This window comes from Pieris napi, chromosome Z, assembly GCF_905475465.1.
Source record: "Pieris napi chromosome Z, ilPieNapi1.2, whole genome shotgun sequence".
In the NCBI taxonomy this organism is placed as follows: domain Eukaryota; kingdom Metazoa; phylum Arthropoda; class Insecta; order Lepidoptera; family Pieridae; genus Pieris; species Pieris napi.
In genome coordinates this window covers 7141408-7167185 of record NC_062259.1, presented here as the reverse complement: position 1 = coordinate 7167185, position 25778 = coordinate 7141408, and the positions used below count along the sequence as shown (strand labels likewise).

The window sequence follows — 25778 nt, the reverse complement described above, 5'->3', positions numbered from 1 at the left end:
AGACAATAGACATGTGTGCTGATGATTATGTTGGTACTACATCCGGTTTAGAAAGTGCATTCATTGCGAAAGGAAGACATAGATTGAAAAGTGGCAATACTAAAAGCGGCCATATTAATAGACAATCAGTCATCAGATACGACGCAACCTATCAAAATTATAAAGTGCTACAAATGTAAACAAACCGGTCACTATAAAAATCAGTGTCCGCAATCGGATAATACTAAACGAAAACAGATCAATGCCTTCAGTGCTGTGTTTCTAAATGGAAATTCTAATCACCTCACGAATTTATCGCAGCAGCAGGAAACCTAACAGCCTGGCCACGGGACATTCGCCGACGCGAATATTCGCGCGGTGCGAACCGCGATGCGTCTAGCGACTGAAATAAACTCATAGCAATGTACTAATCAAGCCACGCGCAACGGCGACCAGCGATGCGACCGGCGAAATGTACCGAGCGAATCGCGCGGGCGACTGACGTCGCGACGGGCGAGCGAAACAAATGCATGAATCAGTACGGTGCAAGCCACGGAGTCGAGCGGCAGTCGCGGCGAATAGAGAAGGGAATAAATAAGTTTAGTCGCGGTCGCGGCGAAAAATGAATACAGAGTTTTTTCTTACTGAAATACTGGCTAGACCAGCTATTTGGAAGTCTGGCCATCCACAGCATTAATTTAATATACCTTAATCTCAAAAACAATTTTTCAGTGGCACTTAAAATTCTATTTGCATTAACTTTTTTCTCCAATTCTGGTTGAATATTCATAAGAATATAATTGAAGGTTTCAATACTCATTCTGGTATACTCAAAAAAATAATTCTGGATATATTCTGAATTTCTCATACTTCTTGTGGAATTCTCCACAATTTCTCCAAATATTAGGTCTTGAACCAAAAGCTTTTACTTTCCAAGCAATATCGAGATGATTTCGATAAAGACATTTCGCTGTCGAACTTCCTTACTGGTCGCGGCGGCAAACGTGACTGGTCCGTGGCCTGCAAACGGCCCCGCGCGAATGGTCGCCTCGCCTCCCGCATCGCAGTTCGCACCGCCGATCCCCGTGGCCAGGCCGTAAGAAATTATTATCACAAATCAGACTAGAGTTCCAGTGTTGTGTTCTGGCGACGTAAACATCGTTACAGTAGTCAATGGAGAAGAATATGACGTTACAGTTACAGATGTATTGTATGTTCCGAATTTAACCACTAACTTGCTTTCTGTGAGTCAGTTGATTAGGAATGGCAACAATGTAATTTTCAAAGGAGTTATTTGCTATGTTTATAACGGAGGGAAGTTTTGTAGTCGTGAATTTGGCAGGTATCTAAATAACCAAGGTATAATTCACCAGAGATCCAATGCTTATACACCAGAACAGGATGGTCTCTGCGAGAGGATGAAGAGATCAGTATTTGAAAAGGCCAGATGTTTGATCTACAAGGCTGGATTAGAGAAGAAATTCTGTGCAGTAGCCGTCAACACATCAGTATATTTGAGAAATAGATCAGTTGTCACGGGGCTGAATAATAAGAATCCTTTTGAAGTATGGACTGGTCAGAAACCAAACCTAAGTCATTTGCGTATATTTGGCAGTGTAGTCATGGTTCACATTCCCAAGGAAAGATGTTTAAAATGGGATAAGAAGGCCAACAAGCTGATTTTTGTAGGTTATGCAGAAAAGACTAAAGGATATAGAGTATATGATCCTGTAACTAACATTGTTAAAACCAGCAGAGATATAGTAGTCATGGAAAGTCCATACCAGAATATGGTAGAAATACCATTGGAATGTAAGCATCCAGTGGAGGTAACTGATCAAGAGAATGATTATGAAGAAATTGAGAGCTCTTCCTCTGAAGCTGATTGTGGGGATGAAACTTATGTCTCAGAAACCGGAAGTGTCAGTGAGTACTTCCAATGATAACTCATTTGACACAGTCTCAGACCCAGGTGTTGAACCAATTGAATTCAAAGAAAGTAAAAAATAAGAATTGTTTCATCTCATTGTTATTATTATTCGGTCATTGATTAACATAAATAAATATGTAAAATGTACTCAAATAAATACAACAACTATTTTTTACTACTTCAATGTATTTTTAATTCATATTTGAAATTACCTCTCAAACCAAGTGTATAACAAAAACTTTAGGGGTATTTGAAGTTGGTCCTAAGGGGAAGATTTTGTAGGAGTTGGCAACCCTGCCACGGTTCATAATCCATTTACCATTACATTGCATACTGTCATGCGATATAGTGGTGTACTTTTGCTCTTATCTCTATGATTTTATTGTGCAACTTGAACGAGTTACAACTCAAATAAAACAAAAGAGTTGTAGTAACTAGATACAGCTTCTTCTTGTGAATCTTGTGAAATAACTAGCAATCTTTTGCTTTCAACTACCTTCAAAAATCATGAAATTTACCAAAAACAAAGTGAAGCTCTTAAGTAAGTTGGATAGACGGCAAAATGCTCTCTCTAGTTCTGGTAATACAAATAGAATTCTAAAGAAAATCAATGCAAAGAAAAAAGTTTCCTTTCCAAGTGATGTTTTGATAAAAGAAATAATTCACAACGATAAGCTTGTTACTCCTGTGTCAAAGGAAAAAATTGTTAAATCTTTACAGAACAAGGCTTCAATTACAGATATAAGAAGCCCTATAATAAAATGGAAACCAGTAAAAAAACAGAAAATGAAGATAAATGACACAAATTTACTATTGAGTCTCATAAAAAAGAAAAATTAGTGTTTACCCTCAAATGCAATTGTGTTAAGTGAAAATTATTTAAGGTCTAAAAAAATGTTGAACATTGAAATTGAAGAGAATTCCTATAAATTACTTATTTCTGCTAGTGTATATATTACCTTTTCTGTGTTTTTTAAATATATAATTTATTAACTAGATAATTTTTTTATCATTAATTATGTTATACTTAGTACCAAGAAGAATCCCAGAATATTGAACTAAAGCTGAGATTAATATTTGATAACTGTAATAAATAAAAATTTAAAACCTAAATATTTTCATTTATTTTACTTGATTTATGTCATGGACACAACATAAGATATTAGCTATAATGTAATGCAATGATGTTTCAGTATAAAATGGCATTTTTAGAAAAAAAAATAATCACTAGTTAAAGACAGTAATAAAAAATAAATCAATCTACATTTTATCTTTTATTAAATATGAATAACTAATTTCGTCTGCATAAATCAAAGCTTTATTATTTTTATTTAAAAAATAAAACCACATACAAGATTACTAGTCGAAGTTTCAGTGAGTACTTCCAAGGATAACTCATTTGACACAGTCTCAGACCCAGGTGTTGAACCAATTGAGCCAGAGCAATTATCCAAACGCACTAGAGTGAGACCAGATAGGTATGGTTGCAATAACTTGTGTATTGTGGAGTGTGAAGACAGTAGTCAACGAGACTTCATCACACTCCAGAGAGGCATTAAATGGCCCAGAAAGTCAATTCTGGCAAGCAAGTATGAAAGAAGAACTAAAAATCATTTGAAGAGAATAATGCATGGGTACTTGTTGATCATTCTCAGGACAGTTCAGTGATCCAGTGCCGATGGGTGTTTAAAAAGAAATATGACAGTGAAAATAATGTGAGATATTGTGTAAGATTAGTTGCAAAAGGTTTTTCCCAGCAAGCTGGAGTTGACTTTCATGAAACCTTTTCTTCTGTGCTTAGATATTCCACATTAAGGTTATTATTTGCATTAGCTGCAAAGTTACAGTTAGCAATCAGCCATCCTGATGTAACTACTGTCTTTTTGAATGGTATTTTGAATGAAACTGTATACATGAAAAAACCTGTTACTTTTGAGTGTGATGATACAAATAATAATAAGGTACTTATTAAAATTAAAACAAGCAATATATGGGTTGAAGCAGTCTTCTAGGGTTTGGTTCCAAATAGTAAATGATTATTTAATTAGTCTAGGTTAAAAAAAATCTGAGTATGAGCCGTGCTTGTTTACTAAATTTAAAGGTAATGTTAAATTAATTATTGCATTATTCGTTGATGATTTCTTTGTGTTCTCAAATTGCACTGAACAGCAAGTTCAAGAACTAGGCAGTCAATTTAAAATTAAGAACTTAGGTCATGTGAAACAATGTTTAGGTCTAAGACTTAATATGTGTAAAATTGTAATTACTATTGACCAGGAGTAATATGTTGATAGTTTACTAAACAAATTTGATATGTCACACTGTAAAACTGCAGATACTCCTATGGAGGCAAATTTAAAACTAGAAAAATCATTAAATGTATGTAGTGAGTATCCATATCAACAGTTAATTGGTGGATTAATGGACTTGGCGGTGCTCACCAGGCCAGATATTACATAATATAGTGTCAGCTATCTTAGCCAATTTAATAATTCACATAGTGAGACTCACTGGAGACATTTAAAAAGGGTATTAGAATATTTAAAGAAAATCAAAAATTATGGTCTTGTGTTTTGTAAAGATGATTCTATTATTGAAGGTTTTGTAGATGCAGATTGGGGTTCAGATATCACTGTCAGAAAATCATATTCAGGGTTTTGTTTTAAATTGTCAAATACTGTAATTTCATTTGAATGTAGAAAGCAAAGCAGAATATATTTCTATAATAATAATAATCAGAAGCCAGCAAAGAAGCACTTTATTTAAATAGATTATTATCTAAAAATCTATGGAAGGTCAGATACTATTGTTTTATATAATGATTGTCAAAGTGCCCAAAACTAGCATTAAATCCTATTTTCCAATTTCCATCGAAGGTCTAAACATAATATAGATATAAGAATTAAGATTTCATTTTGTGAGAGAAGCTGTCGCCAGGAACTTTATTGAAATTGCATATTTGGAAAAAGCTGAAATGCCTGCAGATATTGTAACAAAAAGTTTAGGTTCATTTAAACATAATTTTTTACTAAAAAGCTTGGCATTTCACCTGTTAATAATTTAGTTACTTGCTAGATTATGTATTGCTTTTGTTTAAAGTGGAGGTGTTGTCTTAATTGGTATGGTAACAATATCAATACAACTAGCGCCATCTATTTTCATTATGTATTATGTAAGTGATTCAGTGAATAAAAGTTTAGTTTGACATCGTCACCCATTGTTTCATTATTTCCATTATTATTTACAAGTTGGCAACACTGGACCGTGTTGCCAACTTGGGGGGTTTCCCCCCAAATTTACCCCTAAATTCAAGATGTTCGGACCTCTAAAGTACCTACTTTATTCACGAATTTTTTTCTCTACAAACACACGATTCTATAAAATTTATATTAAGCTTCGAACGCAATCAAGAAACTAAAACAAATATAAACTCCAAGCCTGGCTACAGCTTAAATATCGAAAAACCATAATTTCATGTGTCAAATTTGTTCCTTCTGACCGTATGATCAAATCATTTAATGATTAATGAATGATAATTTAAATTCAATATATATGATTTCAAAAATATACTTACACAATAACAGCAACAGCAAAACGCAGCGCGATATCCAGGCCGATGCCTTTGACGAAATATCTAATATTTCGTAATATTGTATTATAGCTTATTCCAATAACATTTAATAATATTGTATCAGAAGGAAAAAAGCACATTGAAGCAATTAGTTTTTTTTTAATTCTGTCTCGTTTAACTGTAACAGAACAGATAAAAAAGAAAAAGTACAAAAAGCTTTAAAAATAATGTATGAAAAGAAATTGACGAAAGCGCGAAAAATTGTCTGCCAAGAAACGATAAGAAAAACTGAATTCAAAAAAAGAAAAGTTAAGAAATAAAAAATAAGAATCGTTTCATTTTATTGTTATTATTATTCGGTCATTGATGAACATTCATAAATATGTAAAATGTACTCACATAAATACAACAGCTATTTTTACTACTTCAATGTATTTTTAATTCATATTTGAAATTACCTCTCACACCAAGTGTTTAACAAAAACTTTAGGGGTATTTGAAGTTGGTCCTAAGGGGAACATATTGTAGGAGTTGGCAACCCTGCCATGAGTGCCACCGGCCACGGTCCGACCATATCACCATAATCCATTTACCATTACATTGCATACTGCCATGCGATATAGTGGTGTACTTTTGCTTTTATCTTTATGATTTTATTGTGCAACTTGAGCGAGTTACAACTCAAATAAAACAAAAGAGTTGTAGTAACTAGATACAGCTTCTTCTTGTGAATCTTGTGAAATAACTAGCAATCTTTTGCTTTCAACTACCTTCAAAAATCATGAAATTTACCGAAAACAAAGTGAAGCTCTTAAGTAAGTTGGATAGACGGCAAAATGCTCTCTCTAGTTCTGGTAATACAAATAGAATTCTAAAGAAAATCAATGCAAAGAAAAAAGTTTCCTTTCCAAGTGATGTTTTGATAAAAGAAATAATTCACAACGATAAGCTTGTTACTCCTGTGTCAAAGGAAAAAATTGTTAAATCTTTACAGAACAAGGCTTCAATTACAGATATAAGAAGCCCTATAATAAAATGGAAACCAGTAAAAAAACAGAAAATGAAGATAAATGACACAAATTTACTATTGAGTCTCATAAAAAAGAAAAATTAGTGTTTACCCTCAAATGCAATTGTGTTAAGTGAAAATTATTTAAGGTCTAAAAAAATGTTGAACATTGAAATTGAAGAGAATTCCTATAAATTACTTATTTCTGCTAGTGTATATATTACCTTTTCTGTGTTTTTTAAATATATAATTTATTAACTAGATAATTTTTTTATCATTAATTATGTTATACTTAGTACCAAGAAGAATCCCAGAATATTGAACTAAAGCTGAGATTAATATTTGATAACTGTAATAAATAAAAATTTAAAACCTAAATATTTTCATTTATTTTACTTGATTTATGTCATGGACACAACATAAGATATTAGCTATAATGTAATGCAATGATGTTTCAGTATAAAATGGCATTTTTAGAAAAAAAATATAGACATATTTTTAATGCAAATGGTTTATTTTATTACAACTTTCACTAGTTAAAGACAGTAATAAAAAAAAATCAATCTACATTTTATCTTTTATTAAATATGAATAACTAATTTTGTCTGCATAAATCAAAGCTTTATTATTTTTATTTAAAAAGTAAAAATAAATACAAGATTACTAGTCGACGCATTTTAATGTCGGGCAATAAATGTCACCGACAGACGACAGTAGGAATGTGCAATGCAACCCGTTATCGATTCTTGCGCACACACTCGGATTCCTTAAGCAAGCCATAGCCGGACCGCATGTTGCAGTCAAGACCGACTGCAAAATGCAGTCGCCGTACGGCGATCTCGCAAGCGTAGGCGTAGAAGACACCGTAGTGTGTGGGTGCGTCCAATACTACAATCAAGAGAACAGCATGGAATATTTCATACTTTGTATCACCAGCTGAGAGAAGACACTAAAAAGTTTTTCAACTACTTTAGAATGTCCGTGGTTTTATTTGATGAATTAGTTAGTTTATTTGAGGGAGTGGCGTGCGGTCGGCAGCAACCGCTTGTAGTGATCCGTGTATGGTGGGTCCGGCAGCTCTAAGCAGTCGACCGCACGGCGAAACTCGACCGCAGAGCGACTGCTCCGTCCACTCAAAAAACTGGTCGTGCGGTCCGTGTATGTCGGATATGAATTTAGTATGGAAACTGCAGTTCGCCCCTTAGAGCAGTCGGTATCGACTGCAACATGCGGTCCGTCTATGGTCACACTTAGCGCTATTTTAGTATTAGTCTTAGGATATAGTCCATTTTTACGTCAACCATTATTACTTAATACGTTTGAGAATATCAAAAAATACATAATAAATATAATTATTTTTATGTGAAAATGATTCTTGTTTTTTTTAAGGCCAGCACAATTATTCTTGTTACAACAATTTGTCTACCGTCACAGTGATGGCAAACAAAATACGAATAACGAATATGCATTTTATATTAACTTTCGCAGACAAATGTTTAAATTAGTAGTGGTTATGTGAAGCAACATCTGGGCAGATATATATTATATATATTTAATTAATAAAAATTATATACTATTATTTTTAACATATTAAGTATCAAAATGATTACTATCGAACCATAATAACGCAACTTAGTTGTCTATTAGATATTTTCATCGGTTATAATATAACCAAAAAGGTAATTTAGCACGACTGTGACCTCAAATCCTACGACGTTTTTCATTACGCACAGACTCGAAATGCGAATACACACTTTTCTATAAAACATTTCTGTATAACAAACCATACAATATAGTACTGTATAAGAAGTATAGTATAGAAATATCCTTTTCATGAAAGAATTGCCCGACGCAGCGCTGTAATCGCATGACGTAATGTTGCCATTTATGAGTAAAAAATTTACCTATTTTACATTTAGCATATTTAATTAATCAAATAATACTATTTTCTGCATACTTTTATGAAACAATATTACTGTTATGTAAAAAGTATATTTTTATTTACTTATATAAGCGGTGTTTTACCTACTTACAGGGATAAGATGAGAAAATAGGGTAAAAAAAAGCAATACAATTTTTTATTCAAAGTTTTATTGAATAATTTTAGATCAGCGGCCATAGGAACATCACTGTCTGAAGAGTGGATGGAAACAGAATCAGATTCTGTTTCAATATCACTAGCCGTAGATATAATTTTTGTCCCGAAAATGAATTTATATCATAAAAGTCCCATCAATACAGCAAAAAAATATTATGTGGCAACTCTAAAAAGTACCTGTTATGGCGGCGAACATTATTTAGTGGTATTAAAACACCTTTCTTCTTTTGTTCCGCTTCACAGAACTCTTTCATTTTCAATATCATTTCTCGAGCCGATTTTTTTACAACTTTTGGCATTGTAAACAATTTTTAAAATGCACTAAGCTAGTTAAAAAATCTACCACAACAAACGAACTTGATAACATCGACGAACGACAACATGGCCGACCTGTCAAATTTAGTTCCAAAAATCTCCGCGGGACTTCTTTCATGAAAAGGACTATACACACTATAGACTCACTTACTTTATATCTGTATTCCTAGACATAATATAGAGTAGGCATAATATACTAGGGTACTTACTACCTAGTACATACATATTCCTTTATTATTAATCACAGAGTACATTTGTTTATATAGAAAGTATAAATTGAAAGTAAATAATATAGGTTAATTCTAATTTCTATACTTATTCTATACTTTTGTGTATTATAAACGAGACAAGTTTACATGCAACAAAATCCAAATCATTCTACACTTGTGGTAAATATTTTCATTCTTTACATTTTTATCTACAAAGCTTCATTAGCTATTTTAACACTAATGTGTTGACAATCTTGCCATCACTCAGAAATACCGCGATTAAAGTTTGCTTAATTAAATGCAAAAAATATTTCTTTATTTCAAGTGAAAGTATTTTTCACTAATCAGTTAAAATAAATATTTTTGGATTGTTTGTGTTTATTTGCGCATACTCAATTATGATTTGGACAGTCATTCCCGAAATATAAATATCACAAACCTGCCACCGTGTAAAGTGTAAACAGTTCATCCGGATTCCCACCTCGAAATCAAAATGAAAATTACCGTGACCACGCTTAACGACGACATCTTTATTCTTGATGTTTCTGAAGAACTGGAACTAGAAAACTTTAAGGCTTTCTGCGAAATTGAATCAGGATTTCCCGCGAAAGATATCAGTCTAAATTTTAATGGTAAACCTTTACTTGACGACAAGAAGACCCTCAAAGAACTTGGCGTTAATGATGGGGACATCATTATTTTAATCCATTTGGTACAATCGGCTTCTAATTTAAATAATCGCGATGCCAACCAAGGTAAATATTAAATTCTTTTCTATATTAATAAAATTGCTTTGTCATGTCTCTTTGTCACAAATGTCATTGAGTGTTGCTTTATCATAATTTACATGCATACTCTATACTATAAAACTATTAAAAATATGCAATTTGACAATATGGCAAAACCATTATTTTATGTCAAAAAAATTCTGAATTTTAATTAATTTCAATGAATATAACTCTTACTCCCTAGCAATCCCATCAAATTTGGCAAATCTAGACTTTAGTAGCATTAGAGTCCCATCAAGTGCGGGCACATCAATGGCTTCAAGAGCAACACCTGTAGAAGAGGATCCTCGAGTTATTAGAGAAATGTTTTTGGCAAACCCAAATGAGATTGCCTTACTTAAACAAAACAACCCTGCCTTAGCTGATGCTCTCTTAAGTGGAAATCTTGGTAAGTTCAAATCTTTAAAAACCACCAAATTGATGTGTAAAACATGTTTTAACTATTCCCTTTTACAGACACATTTGCTTCTGTTCTGCGTGAACAAATAGCGGCAAGGACAGAACGCCAACAACAAAGAATCAGGTGTGTAACTAGACTTTCATTCTTTCATTCTACACATAACTACTTATTTCTTCCATTTCTGCTTCACAGTACAATCCTTAATTTAACTTTATAAGACCACAAACATTATATTGATTTTTTTAAGCTTTTAATTAGTATGTAAAGTTGCAAAAATAAGCTTAAATATTTTCAGAATGATGAACTCAGATCCATTTGATACTGAAGCTCAACGGATGATTGCTGAAGAGATAAGGCAAAAAAACATAGAAGCAAATATGGAAGCTGCTATGGAATATAATCCCGAGACATTTGGAACAGTTGTTATGTTGTATATCAACTGCCATGTAAATGGGTAAGTGAAAAACATGTTAATATTTTATATTTAGTTTATCATTTAGGGTATGTTCCGATATACACTGCGACCACTGTACAGAGTACCGTCAATTTAGTATACTGTGAAACCGTTTCTCTATAGCCAGCTATACTGGTTACAATTTAAAACGGAACGCAGTCCAGTATACTAGTCAGCTTCGTTTTTCGACACAGTTTTCAAATGAGTGCATCAAAGTTTTTCAATTCAACAAGAAAAACTATTATTGGAGTATTATCGGATTAAAAAAATCTATATTAATATTAACTGTCAATTGAATTAATACTACAAAGAAAGTAAGTTAGAATTTTAAATGTTTGTTATTAAACTGTAAGTTATATCAGCCGTTAGGCATTCAAGTTGTTTTGATTGATCACGTGATCAAAGCACTGCGAGTACCTTACCTCGAAAACGCCAGCGCTCGCAGTAGAAGTATAGCGGGGATTTGTGACGTCATATATTTCCCTACGACGCTGCGGCTGTATACGGGCAGTCCATAGCGGAACGAACTTTTGAACAGTGGGAGCACTATACAGTACTCGCAGTGTATATCGGAACATACCCTTAACCAGTGTATTGCAATGCCACATAATTTTAACAAAGTTTGTTTGTATTTTGTCAGTGTAATGAGTTTTTTTTCTCTTAAACACATCCTACTAACAAAACAAGCAGCGAAACATACAAATATACAATGTGAACTCTATAGTTATGCTGATAATTATATTTTGGCATTATAGGTATTTCTTGTGATATGGAAAGAAATATAGTTTTATTATTATTGTATTATTTAACAAGAATATGATAACAAATTAAGTAACAATATGATATTGAATAATAATAGCTTAACAACAGTCTAAAGATGAGGTAAACATGGGCAAAGTAATCAAAACAAACAAGTTGAAACTCTAATTATAACTTTTTTGTTTCAATGATGCCAAACAGAGGTCAAGGTTAGAATACAATTATTTAGAAGTTATGCTGTTTCAGTTTTTATAACTATCTCCAACTGAGAAAGTACCTGCAAACAATATGGGCTTAACAAGTTACTGATATTACTATCTTGATGAGTATTGACATATTGCGGATGTTATTTAAGTATAATGAAAAAATGCAAACCATCTAAAGTCACATAATTTCGATATTTTAGGGAGTTTGACATTTAATAGACAGATATTACATGGAGTTTACACTGTATGTGTATTATAAATATATGAACACTAAATAGAAGAAAGCTAACTCTTAAAGACTATTTCATAAAATATTATATTATACTAGCAGACTCGGCCAAGCGTTGCTGTGGCTAAGGTTTTTGTTATATTACATAGTAGTAAACTATTTAAGGGAAACGGTAGGAGAACACCAGTCATGGGGACCACCATGCTTTATTGGTGGTTATGCCATTAAATTGTAGCTTATGTGAAACGTTGGTACTTTCAACACAGCGCCATCTGTTAGAATTGTGACTATCAAATAATTAACAAATAATTTGCAGTAAAATAATATTGCGGGTATAAATTGAGATGTCAGCTATCCTATCTTTTAAGTTAGATCAAACCGAACATGTGTGCAAATTTGATTGAAATCGGTTCAGTAGTTTAGGAGTCCATAGCGGACAAACAACGTGACACGTAATTTATATATATTAAGATTACTATAGAACGTTACTTAATGACCAAATATAATTAGAGGGCAACTTATTTTTATTCCACATAAAGTGTTATAATTGTAATTGCATCCTTAAATATTGCATGGTTAACTAGTTTTACTGTATATGGCTACTTGGCTATTCTGATTGTTTCTGATTCTATTTGTTTTAGATTTCCAGTAAAAGCTTTCATTGATTCTGGCGCACAAACTACAATAATGTCCTCTGCTTGTGCTGAACGATGCAATATAATGCGCCTTGTTGACACAAGGTAAGTAGTAGAAAGGAATAACCTTTATTGAAAATTATATATTCATAGAGTAGACTCATTACTTAGTTTTTTGGTCTGTGATGATGTCTTGTTATATCTATTCTGTTCATAAAAATATAATCAAAATCCTAGCTTGCTTACATGTTTACTCTTAACTACTTTATGCTTACTTAAGAGATCTACTCTTGATAAATTTATTAAATTTGGTTGACCTCATCGTGTCCTTCATTAATATGTATATTAATAATTTAAGTATTATTAAATATATGATTATTAACATAAACAAAACAGCTCATTCCTTTGATTGTGAGTAAATTATCTTGTGCGTTTAGTGCATTAACCTTAAAATCTATAAAGATACTTTTCAATAACATGCACTCAGTCTAAATATAGTTAGTCTGCATCACCTTCAGCATTCTTTTGAATGTTTTGGCATCTTATGTAAAATTATACATGCCAAATCTATAAAGAGTTTCAAAGAAAACAAACAATTTGATTTCCAAATTTTTGTTTAATAATAATAATAATTGCATATTAATTATTAGTCTTGTATTGGGGTTTATATAATTTTCTTTTTCAGATGGGCTGGCATAGCGAAAGGTGTTGGTGTTCAAAGAATTATAGGACGTATCCACATGGTCCAAATGAGAATTGAAAAAGACTTTCTGACTACATCATTTTCTGTTTTAGAAGAACAGCCAATGGATATGCTTCTAGGCCTTGATATGCTTAAGCGGCATCAGGTATGTTTGTCTAACTTTAAATTTACCTATTAATCTATGTATGCATTTATTAATTAAAACTTTTATTAATAAACCTGAATATCCTAAAATATTTTTTATTGAGTTTTGTTGGACAGTGTATAATTTTAAAAACTTTTATAAAACAAATATTCCACTAATAATGTTACATTTTTTATTCCTGTGTATATTTATATTATATATATTTTTTAATTTTTTTTTTTTGAAGTGTAATATAGATTTGAAGAGGAATGTACTTGTTATTGGTACGACCGGTACTGAAACGCCGTTCCTCTCTGAATCCGAACTACCAGAGTGTGCTCAATTGGTTTCTGAAGACGAAATTGTCAACCAATCATGTCGCGATCAAAAGGACCGCGAAGGAAAGGAGGCAGCTGAGAAATCCAAACAAGGTGGGAGAGGAAAAAAACGAAATATTTAAAATTCCAATGAACTAAAAACAATTTGCATAAAATTTGTAATCGATAAAAATAGTAAAATACATAGATAACAATACATCTATTATACTTTTGATATGCTCCTGTGCTCTTTATTTTTCAGTGACTATTTTTATACGCAACGGATTTTAGGGCGTTTAAATTGTTAAGAAAAAATGTGTGGTCTCCATTGGATAGTCATTTTTGCGTTTATTTAGAAAATCATTGGCCCACATTGACGTATCTACGATTTCTCTAAGTTTATTAGTCGAGCTGAAAATTTTGAATAATTCGTCATCTGGGGTGGGTTTTAGACCATTCTAGGTTGGGCACGTCCCACCCGGTCGATTTGTGGTTTATATGTACATTGTAAATCTATATAACGACACTCAAGGGACTGTGCCTATTTTGACGTTACAAAGAGTTGCCGTTAAATGGAATGAAAAATCTGTATTAGAAAAAGCTAGTTTATTTCAGACTAGTGTTAGTAACTACAGAATAACAATCCGTATTTGAACGCTATTGCGTTGACTGTTATTTTTGTAATGTACCAGTGGTTAGGTTGTTTTTTTTTACTTATTTAATTCATATCTTGCGATATTGAGGCATCTTCGTGATAAAGCACACGCAAGCATGCGCAATTTGTAATGAAAAAAAAAAGATTCTTGGAAAGTTTCGTACATATGACGAGTACCGACAGTCGAGTTTATTTCTCGCTAGGAAAGTAAAGCGATAAAACAACGTACACAGCTCCGCAGTTTTAAGAAATTCCGGCAACTTGAAAGAACTTTTTTGTATTTCATTGTTGTCGTTATTGAGGATGTGTGGGCACTGTAAGATGGGGAGTTGACATGCATAAGTGTACAAATTGTACCTAAATGATTTAATGACTTTTTGTTTGTTGATGGGTGTAATGCTATGTAGAGTGTATCATTGTATGGAAGACATGCTAAACCAACCTAAGCCGAGTGATTTCGATGCTTTAGAGGGTTTGGCTAAATCGAGGGACTTTACATGAAGTTTACACTGTATATATTTGTATGTAACATGACTATGCCAACCAACCTTATAAATATTCTGTTTACCACAAGACTCCATATGTATATATCCTATACAGTTATAGCTTAACCTTACGTCATTATTATTTCCTATTGGAACCGTTTAGTGATACAGTTTACATGAAGCTACATATGTGTATATGATTACGTTTTCACGCACGCGAAAGAGGTAATTATCATATAATAATTAATACCACGCATTTATTCATGTAGAAAGTAATAGATAATGTAGCAATTTTTTTACTTAAATATCTCGTATACACATTAAGCCATTGTATATAGTGTATTAATAATTATATCAGTCGGATTTAAAAATAAAATCTTTAGTATTGGTCGATAGCCATTATTTGCAGAAAACCTAATAGTTTTTTACTGAAGTACTTCCTGTCATTAAGTTAAAATAGTGTAATTTGACTATATATAAGAAGTATGTGTTGGAGAGTATGCGTCTTGTTCATAAACGTATAAAGCTCAGTTAATTTTTTGTCAAATTTGTAAATTGACGCGAGATGTATAAGCGCGGTAAAATAGGTTAGTAAATAATGTAGGGACTGCAAGCGAACCGCATGTCACGTGATTCAACAACTATGAATGATATATTATGAAGTGAAAACTTCTTTAGCGGCGTTATACACTTTTTTTGGAATGGGTAAAAAATGTTTAACTCGCGTCAGGTCAAATTCGTAAGACGGATGTTATTTTTAAAGGATTGTGAACCCTCGTGCTATATAGTTACGGTTTTAATTCATTTGTCTCTTTCCTAAGATACATTGATGCATGTAGAATTGGACCTTAAGTCAATATATCAAGGTTTAATTTAGCGAAACTTTTAAAGCTTTATTATTAACGATTTGGTCAGACTGACGTATTTAATGTAATATAAATTGTCATGTTTGTGTACGATAGCGCAATAAATAAATATTGTATTCTACCACATAAATGATAGTACTTTTATACTGATAATTAAAGCAATTCGTGCAAAATTATTCCCTAACCATTCCAAAATATCAAAAATGCACAACGTTAATATTCAAGTTTTCACTTCTGCCGGCACTCCCGGAGTGCAACCCGTCGTTTTTTTTATTACTGTATGCCTCGTTCGTTTATGAATAGGAGATCTACGATATTAAAAATACTGCAAATAGTTTATATTTTACTAAACATTTACAGAAGCGAGACAAATCCAAAGATCGACTTCGAGTGGTTCGCCCTCAACTAGTACGAGAGTTGGTAAGATATTCATACAGATTATAACAGTAAATATTTAAATGTTATACAAGTTGAAATTTGGATTAGTTATAAAAAATATTTTTGATATGTTATAAATTATTTTATTCAATTATAATATAGACCCTACGACAGTATATGTGTCACAGCTTCAGATAGCATGCTTCTTTGATAACTTTTTATAGCAAAGTAGGATCAGTTGAGACTGCACGTGTTTGTCACCCTTTACCGTACAAGCTAGTGATAAATGCGAACATAGAAAGATCAATCGCTGCACAGCCTGGACGTGATCCTATACCTTCAAGATTAGTTGGACTCGTAACTATAGTCGTATTTTTTATTGGACGAAGCCAACTGACAGTAGCTGATGTCACTTTGTAAAATAATGTTGCCATATTTAAAGTAACAGTGATGCGTTCAGTTCTTGTTCAATCAGATGAATGAACAATGAGTGTGAATAGTCAATCATTTCAAACAATAAAAGAATATTATTTCTATTTCAAAATTGTACAAAAGTGCTCTGATATAAGTTAGGTACTAGTACTATGTAACTACAATCAGTTTTTTGACGTCTTATTACAAAGCACGGCGCGGCGACTAGTGCCATCACCGATCATTAATTCAGGGGTTTTTACTTTGTCACAACACTATTTTTATTTCATTAAAAGCTGACAACACCGTAAACGTCAGTTGACTTCGTCTAATTAAAAATTCGACTATAGGCCCCTGGTCAATATTTGTTTCTAGTCAATATAGCAGAGGATATTTTTCAGGTCTGGGTGATCCAAGTCAAACGATCCTGCCGACAGACACGTTTCGCGAGACTGATGTTGAGGAAATAGTTAACCTCGGTTTCACTAGACAGCAGGTGCATAATATTTATATAGTAATTATGTCATTATTAAACTATTGACTATATTTGGTATATTCAGCCAGTATCTATATATTTTTTTATAAAATTAAAACAGTATCTTACCAATTCGTTATAGTATGTTGTAGTTTAAAAAATCTAGCCCGACATATACAAATTATTCACTTTAAACCAGGTAACAAAAATGCTTTGAAGATAAATAATAGTATTATTGGCGGTTTAGGTACTACATCATATAAAAATAATTTTTAAAGCAAAGACGTTATCATTGCGCTCGCTCGAGTAATATGGCATAGCTTTTTTGAGAGCGGGTTACGAAAACTTATACCTACATCGTGCAGAAAAAAAAAATGAAATGATATTGTTTATTTTTGTAATTATGACATATAATAAGTTTTTATAGTTTAATTTAAAAAAAAGGAATTGTGTTATTTTTTCATTAATTCTATGTTAATCGTGATTTCATTTATATTTTCCTCGCATTGTAGTATAAAACACGGCATTTATCGCTTTCCCATGGTTGTACAATTTATATGTGTTTTAACCGTTATGTATTTAAAATTGTAATTATTACGACAACATTTGTAATTATTTATTTTTCTAGGTTATAGTTGAACTTCGTCGATTCAACGGAGACAAAACACAAGCTACTGTCGCACTCTTCGCTAAATCTCTCAAATTTTGACCGACGTCACTTTTTAAAATCAAAACCATAATTAAGACCTATTTTAAAGGCTTCAGAAAACTGTGGTGTGTCCCCTTATTACTTTTAGACTCTATGCTTTGTAATAAAAAAAAAATAATGCCTTTAAACTCACCGTTTTGTTTAGCTTACTTTGGTAATTGGCCGGGGATAAAGTTTATAGATCTGCTATATATATTTATAGATATTTGCGTTTACTATAAACGAAGTCATATTTTCTACTCTGTACTGATGCCTGGGCGAGGTCTCCTCTTGTAAAGAATTAAGTTCGGCAACGCAGAAAATGTTTATTTTATTCAGAAACGAAAGAGTTGAGCAATGCATATTTTTATTTTTACTGTAAAATGTTGAAATGGTAATATAATTGTACTGATATTCAACAGACACGTAACAGACAAATATAATTATTTTTCGTTTTGGAGCATTTTTTTTATAAATGCTTGTATTTTAAAAAGTTATTTTAGATATTCTTATCGTTTTATCTCCCCGTGATCATCATCGGGCCTTGGTTTATATTATATAAAGAAGAATTTTTTACCGTTTTTTTACTGATTTTTACAGATTGTTAATGCTATTTATTCTTAATTGTATAAGAACGAGAAATTAGATATTCAACATAATTTGTGTTAGAGTTTTTAGGTTTTGGGTATGCGAAGGCATAAGGATTTTAAAGTGAAAAAAAAATCGCATGACTTAGTATATAAGTTTTAATATTTTTATTTTTTTTAAATATCAAGTCTCACAGAAAAATGGTGTTAAGTTAAGTTTTATAATGCTTATTTAAAATTTGGCACTGCTTTAATTTAATATTCGTCGTCTACATTTTGATTTTAAAATATCCTACATTTTTTTTTAGTTTTAACAGTGACCAAAACAATAAACATTGTAAAACCAATTTTACTGTAATACTGTGCAAAGTAATACCACTAGCTTAAGTTACTTCACTAAATGTCAGGAGTTTCATCAAAGTACATATTCTTTATATTTTTTATGAATATAAAAAAGTGTTTAATATCACCATGACCTCTTAACGTAACAACACTTTATAATTGTCAAGACTTATTTTAATAAATATTTGTTCAGCTAAAAGTGTTTTTATTTTCCGCCTTTGAATTCACGACTAATAGACCAGTGCAGATAGCCTTTAAAAATAATAAAAAGTGAAAAAAATTACAGTAGGATGAAACCCATTAGAAAAGCAGGGGAATATGATCAAAATGAAAGGAAAAATAAATTACGGTCGATCTGAGGTCGGGAAGGAGTAGGGGGTCGAGTTTTAAGGGTAGAAAACGGTTTATCTCGATTTCCGGCAATACTAAAAGTCCTATCGAAGAAAACTAAATGGCAAAGTTGTAGGTAATAAAAAGATCTAAAACTTTTGTATTCACACATTTTTCACATAACCACAAAATTTATGTGAAAAATTCAAAAAACCAACTTTTTGGTTTTTTATTTCTATCTTTTACAAAAATTTATTTTTTTAAACGAAATTTGGTGAAAACTTACCTTATTATGTCCCAAATATACTGTAATTTATTTGATTAAAAATATTTATTTCTTCACCTTATTTTGAATTAATATCGAAAAAACACCCAAATTTTCAATCGAAAATTCTGACGTCAAAATTTCAGCTTTTTTCAAAAAGTTGGCGTGCTTTCAGTTCGTTGAAATCTCTACTTTCTTATGGTAAAATTTATTTATTTAATTACGCGTTGTCGCAGCGGTTAGTTTTTATTAATTCCCGTTATTAAATTTTATATGTTCTATCTCTATGTAGGCCACTAGCTGGTTGCAATATAAAGATAAAATGTAACATTTTTAAAACCTTACGAAAGTACATTGTTTGTTCTTGTTGTTTGAGGTCCCGCACCCACCTACTTGGGGAGGGGGCAGATGACGCGGTTTTAGGAAAGGTGTTCAATATTTCCCTTCCAATTAAAACAATTTGGTATATTTCACAGGGATATACCGAGAAATCGCAGAGTACGGCACTACCACGTGGCGTCATCCACTAAGGCAAGGTTATTCGTGGTGGTCAATTTGTTTTATATTTTTTTTAACTAAGGTATATTAAACATATACAGGTGATAGAGCAGTGATTAACCGAATTCCTAAGTGGTTAATCACTACCTGCTCTATCACCAGTTTAACAATGTTTTGGTACGCAAACAAAAATTAGATTTTCTGGGGTAAGCCACTACTTACGGTTTCGGATTGACGTTGATTTGTGGGACTTGTATATTGTTTGTAATAATATTCAAAAGTTAGTTAAAATGTTTTTATTTATTACAATGTATAAGAAATTGCCATATTTATTATAATAAATATTGGTATAATCTGGTATAACGCTGATTTGATCTTACATTAGTTAGTGTTTATAATATGGAAGTATATGGTATATGGAGTTATATAATTTATATAAAAAGGTTTAATTTTACTTAAGCGTAACACTATTAGCTCACATTATAGGGATACATTTACACACTAGTTCTGTCCCAATGTTTATAAAACTACGTTAATCATAAATATATACTTATTTCAATTTATATAGTTGATTAAATATTTCTTATCAAAGAATATCATAAATAAATATCACGACGCTACAGCCGGCATTGACATTCGTCAAAAAATATAAATAACATATGAAGTGCTTCAACCCTTTTTATGTTTAAATTAGACAATTTCGTCTGCCTCTAGTCCGTTAGTTACAAGTTTACTGGACATTGCTGTTAAAATGTCAGTTAGCCTCGCAAATCTTTGATTGGGTGTGGTCAAAGCACCTCTTTCGCCCCACAAAAAGTTTATATGAAATTCTGTACGAAACAATTCGAGCAGAGAAGGATCCAACGTGGAACCTAGGGAAGACAATTCTTGTACCACAGTTCTGGCGTTTCTTTTAAACATTTCGACTTGGTTTGGGAAATGACGCGCTGCATCGAGGTGAGCTGATGATGCGTTGAAATCAAATTCTAATGTATTCATTAGACTTCCGGGAAATGTGTCGTCTGCTTGTAAGAGACCACCGCTATCACCATCTGTAATATATATTTTAAATATTTCTATTTGATTAGCTGTCTCTATCACCTTTTAAAGACGATCTAAGCATGGCTTATTAATCTTATACCTAAGCCTACCTTGCATTGTTTAATTGTATTTATTCCATTTGTAAATACATAGATGAAAGTGTTAAATAATTAAATAAACTTACCGAATGTGTGAAAACATAAAATTGGTGGTACAACGTAAGGTGTTGTTGTGTTTGGAGGTAGTGGATTGTTTCCTTCATTCATACTTTTAAAACATGGACGTAATTTTGCTTCAAACATAAAAGCATTGTCAGTATAAACACGTCTTAAAATATTCCAAGCGGTTTCTAATCGCTCCACCTGCAATGTAACATAATACGCGTTGCTTATAATCGAAATTGTAACAACTAAATGTTATGTAATTTTTTTGTACCTGAGGCATACATAATCCAAACATGATTGCTGAAAACCCATACAGATTTCCCAAAGCAGTTTTAGTCTCGATTGCTAACAAAATCCAATCGTTTATAATATCGGCTCTTTGGCGATCAGTTTGACACGTAAGTATAGTCACAGCAACGAGAAGTCGGAATGTTTCGACTCTGAAAACAATGAACTTTTGAAAACAAAATTATTAATGAATTTATATTTGTTTAGTATGAAAAGTAATAAAATGCCACCTTTCAATTATATCCAGACGTAAATTTCGCCCTTGTGGCAAAAAGCATAATTCTAGACCCGATGCTGTTTTATTTAAACCCTCGATCTGAACCGCGTCGTCTAATAGAAAATGTAAATCGATCTTTGTCAAGTGGTTCGCTAAAATGCGGGGCCCGGATGTCCTCAGGAGTAATTTTATTGTATGCAATGTTTCTGACTCTAAGGGCTTGTTTAAGCTTGGAGATATTATTTGAGACTGGAAATTTTCGAGATTAATCCGAGATTCAACGGAATAGTCCAAATTTTCTAATTGAAGTAATTTCGCTTCTGTCAAATCGTAATCAAAATGGTGTTTCATTGTTGGAGTCGTTGCGTTATAATCAGAATCCACTCTGGATTTATTTGGATCACTGTGGGCAGAACTTTGTGTGGAGTCTCCAGAACCATTACCTGAATCAGACCCTGAAACTTGGTAGAGTCTTTGTAACTCCAAGCGCCTATCATCAGCTTTTGGCCCGTCATATCTAGCAGGCTTAGCGGGAGGACTTGTAGGAAGATTAGCATCCCATGTATTAGAACATGACTCGCTTGAAAATTTCACTAAATGCTTATTAGTTTGTATAACGCCATCGGCGCTTGCACTCTTGCCATGGTTGATGTGTTGAGTCATGTCGATAGGTGTAAGAGAATGAGAGCGTTGCTTTTTAAAAGGTACTCGTAATTGCATTCCTGGTTTCGATGCAAAATGACTATATAAACTGTATGGATTTCCATAGTTACTTTCTCCAAGTGGAGATACAATTGGATTTGAATCTTCGTTTGTAATGTACGTTGTTAAGGGGACTATTCTGTTTGCTGGGTATTGAATTCTAGCCCCGGAAGCAGCTGATATCGGCTTTCCTGACCCTACGTAAGATGTTATCAGGTCAGCGACAGTATCATATGCTTCATCTTCAAACTGATATTGATATCTTTCATATACAGTTTCTGGATGTACTACAATCTAAAAAAAGGAAGTAAATTAAATATTGTTTAAATGTATTTTATCCCACAGTTGATTAACCATACCCTTTGTATGACGAAATGTAGATGCTGGCCATTGGATCTACAACTTAGTACATAGTTATCGGGTTGTGACGAGGAGTCTCTGACTAAGAACTGTCTATCTTGCTGCAGCGAATTTTCTGCCGCTGTTCGACTTAAGGCGCCGTGGTACCAAGCATGAGAAATTATTTGATCAGAAGGTAAAGAGAGTTCCCATTCTAACAAACCCGACGTTGTCATTGTATCCTAAAAATACGATATATATTCAAACTAATTTATTTTTGAAATGCATGAAAATGACAAAAATATTTTTTTTACAAGGTATATGTGCATATTCCTTAAATAATAACACATCATAAAATAAAATCATGTTAATTTCACTTTCGCATTCGCCGCGATTTTTATAATACTAAAGACTTATTTTTGCAATATTGTTGTAGGTGCTTTGGTTGTTCCATTATATGAAAAAAACAATACGTACATACCATTATATGCACTGCGTTCTTATTATTTATTTGAATAGGCCACCTAGACTCGCTCGCGTCTCACTCTGCGCAAGGCAGGGTACCGGGTATTTGTAAAAATCAATAAGTTCGCGGCACCCTTTCCTGCTGTATGTTGGCAGTTACTTTACGGGGGAGCTTCAGAGCCCACAGAGTTAGAAACAGATTATAAATTGTGCAGAATGTGTTAGAATACATAGTTAACTTTTTTAGAAATCATTCTTATGTTAGGGTCTAACCTTTTATTTCATTCTATTATATTCCGTTTTCTGAGTTATTTAATTATTTCTTCTCAATATACGCTTGTAAAGTGACGCCATTTTATTCTAAAAAAGGAATCGTTGTCTATGATCAGGTGCAATACTGCACTTTAATAGAAAAACAAAGTTTGGCTTCAGAAACGTTGATCCCAGTGGATGGAATGGATCTTGATCATATATTGAAGTAAGTCTTTTTATTACTGGATATTTATTCTAGAGTAAAGATTTTTAACAAATTATTTTATTACAAATTAATATTTTTTTTCATATTTAATGTATGTTTTTAATCGGTTAAAATATTTCTTTGTTCTTTCTACATCGAACTGCGCACTTTGATTTAATAAAATAAAACGTAGCATTAAATTTGTTAATTTCTTTTTTCATTTAATTTTTTTCTATATTTAATTCAAAGTTGCATACTCGACTCGGAAACAAAGCAATTAAGATATTTTTCTGTTAATTTTCATGCACTATACGCCAATTGCACAGAAAAGATATAAAGTGCTTCTGTGGCGAAGATTCGTTGTCGCCTACCATTTAATTCTAGATAAATAACGCATGACCTAGGCACGTATCTGGAACTTAGGTATTGATTATTGAGCACTCGTTGCCCATAGCAACGTGGGCGTTTACCAACAGGAGGTCGGGTTGAAAGGGGTGTGGGTGGAAACTGTTCGTAATTTTCAATGAAATAGTTTCATCTCGTTCGTCTTATCATACAGATATATTTAATAATGTCGTTCTTTTTCAGTTGGCCGTCAACTCCTGAGGAAGAAAACTTCCTAAATGCGATCCTCGAGTCGTTGGTTAAATTCGACGAAGATGGGGGTCGTTTCCATGATGCCGAGGCGGTTGTAATGGTTATGCATCGCATCTGGGCTTGACAAGGAATGATAACGGGTCCAATGAACTCTAACAACGCAGGCAGCAACAACAATAACAGCAGCAACAGCAGCGGCAGCAGCACCCGCAACACGGATAATAGTGCCCCGGACTCGTCCAATGAACCTTCCACGTCCAAAGGACCTTCCGCGTACTATGGACCTTCCACGTACTATGGACCTTCCACGTCCAAGGGACCTTCCACGTCCAAGGAACCTTCCACGTCCAAGGAGCCTTCCACATCCAAGGAACCTTCCACGTCCAAGGAACCTTCTACGTCCAAGGAACCTTCCACGTCTAAGGAACCTTCCACGTCCAATGGGGCCTCTTCTACGGCAAAATAATACCTAAAGGATTCTGTTTAGATATGCTTGTACTCTTCTTCGCTTAGTCCGCTCTATTAGAAATCTGTCACTGAATTGAACTAGATTCAAAATATAAAATTAAATGTGAAAAAGTGTTTTTTTAGCCCTTTGAAATGAATCTGCATTAAGGGAATATTCAATTCATTAAGTGTGAAAGTATTTTATGTTGTCATTGATTTGTTATTTGTACCGTTTGCTTTGCTACTAATACAACTATTAATTTCTTTAACTATTATTATCAATAAATCCAAGTGAAGTTTATTGGTACTTTTACCCCTACTACTATTGAATTGAATATTCCCTCAATCAATTTAAAAAACCTTAATTAAAGTTATCAATAAAGCGTGTTTTGACCATACTAAATACAAACAAAAAAGTAAAGACAATTGAGGTAATGTAATTCCTTGTTTATGAATAATAAATTAAACATCCTTCATTGATTAACATTATGGCAACATGCTTTCAGTCCAACAAAGTGTAATAATGTGTAGAGGCACTTGGATAGTTGCGTTAATATTTTTTTTATTAATTCACAATAATCACTGCTATGAAAAAAGTAAGTTGATTTTAATTTGATGAAAATAATGAGTTCAGTTTACAAGTTATTTAATTAATTAATACCCTTTGCTAGCTCTGCGTAAGATTGTGAGAAATCAATCGAAGATGATCCAGACATCATTCAGCGATAGCTTTTCGGGAAATAAAAGTCATTACCGCTTAAAGGATTCTTTAATGGGCCCAGGTTATTCTCAGGTCAAAGCTATGGTACATACTAATATTCAAAGACCAAAAATCTCCGCTGTAATATCAACAGTAGAGATAGGCCACAATATTCTAAACAAACCGACGTTTTCACGGCTAAAACTTGGTAAATATAATAAGCAAACTGAACAACGAATGACAAGGAATACAATTTCTAATACTACCAATCCCGTTGTACATAATACAAATGTTTTGTTCCCCGATCATAATTCGGAGACGGTTTATAAAAATTTTACTCAGTCAGAAGAAGTACTTTTAGAAGAGATTAATAAGATACCAGCTGTTCCATTTTTTCAAACAAAAAATGAAGTAGATTCTCACGCTAATTTTAACGAAATACCATCAATATATACTAATGATACTGCTGATACTGCTGATATTCCAAATTCGTCCAATCAACCTTCCGCCAGAATGATTGAACCTAATGAATATGCAAGTGATTTAGTTAATCATGAAATTCCAAAAGATCAATTCATTGAAGCAGATATTAATTATAATATCTCCCTATTAAGGACTTGTGCTGATTTACTGGTATCTAAAGTCGATATTAACG

General features: G+C 32.7%; 2 protein-coding genes and 1 long non-coding RNA gene across 4 annotated transcripts; 2 read left to right on the top strand and 1 right to left on the bottom strand.

Annotated features, from left to right (window-relative positions):
- Nucleotides 1-9100: 9100 nt before the first annotated feature.
- LOC125062436 (protein DDI1 homolog 2) lies at nucleotides 9101-18812 on the top strand. Its single transcript, XM_047668369.1, has 10 exons — nucleotides 9101-9866; nucleotides 10084-10287; nucleotides 10356-10422; nucleotides 10595-10753; nucleotides 12589-12687; nucleotides 13268-13430; nucleotides 13657-13840; nucleotides 16093-16152; nucleotides 16923-17017; nucleotides 17625-18812. Exons 1-10 carry the CDS (start codon nucleotides 9605-9607, stop codon nucleotides 17703-17705), a joined length of 1374 nt encoding a protein of 457 aa, XP_047524325.1. The 5' UTR covers nucleotides 9101-9604; the 3' UTR covers nucleotides 17706-18812.
- A 1175-nt stretch (nucleotides 18813-19987) lies between these two features.
- LOC125062710 (breast cancer anti-estrogen resistance protein 3 homolog) lies at nucleotides 19988-23068 on the bottom strand. 2 transcript variants are annotated; one of them, XM_047668792.1, is made up of 6 exons: nucleotides 22939-23068; nucleotides 22478-22699; nucleotides 21430-22412; nucleotides 21183-21351; nucleotides 20932-21109; nucleotides 19988-20758 (listed from the first exon to the last, which is right to left on the bottom strand). In XM_047668792.1, the coding sequence occupies exons 1-6, from the start codon at nucleotides 22939-22941 to the stop codon at nucleotides 20397-20399; spliced, it is 1917 nt and encodes a 638-aa protein (XP_047524748.1). In that variant the 5' UTR covers nucleotides 22942-23068; the 3' UTR covers nucleotides 19988-20396. The 2 variants fall into 2 exon arrangements, with proteins under 2 accessions (XP_047524748.1, XP_047524749.1); XM_047668793.1 differs by having other exon boundaries at nucleotides 22935-23026.
- Nucleotides 22923-24555, top strand: LOC125062711. The gene is made up of 2 exons (XR_007119313.1): nucleotides 22923-23400; nucleotides 23968-24555. It is a non-coding gene; the product is annotated as an uncharacterized LOC125062711 (long non-coding RNA).
- Nucleotides 24556-25778: the final 1223 nt, after the last annotated feature.

Bases quoted from the DNA above. Each gene is read 5' to 3' on its own strand.
- LOC125062436 (XM_047668369.1), top strand. From the start codon at position 9,605: ATGAAAATTACCGTGACCACGCTTAACGACGACATCTTTATTCTTGAT. The intron at 10,423-10,594 runs GTGTGTAACTAG...AAATATTTTCAG, and splicing joins CGCCAACAACAAAGAATCAG to AATGATGAACTCAGATCCAT. The intron at 13,841-16,092 runs GTGGGAGAGGAA...AAACATTTACAG, and splicing joins AGCTGAGAAATCCAAACAAG to AAGCGAGACAAATCCAAAGA.
- LOC125062710 (XM_047668792.1), bottom strand. The intron at 21,352-21,429 runs GTGGCATTTTAT...CATTGTTTTCAG, and splicing joins CGTCTGGATATAATTGAAAG to AGTCGAAACATTCCGACTTC. The intron at 21,110-21,182 runs GTACAAAAAAAT...GTTACATTGCAG, and splicing joins TTGGATTATGTATGCCTCAG to GTGGAGCGATTAGAAACCGC.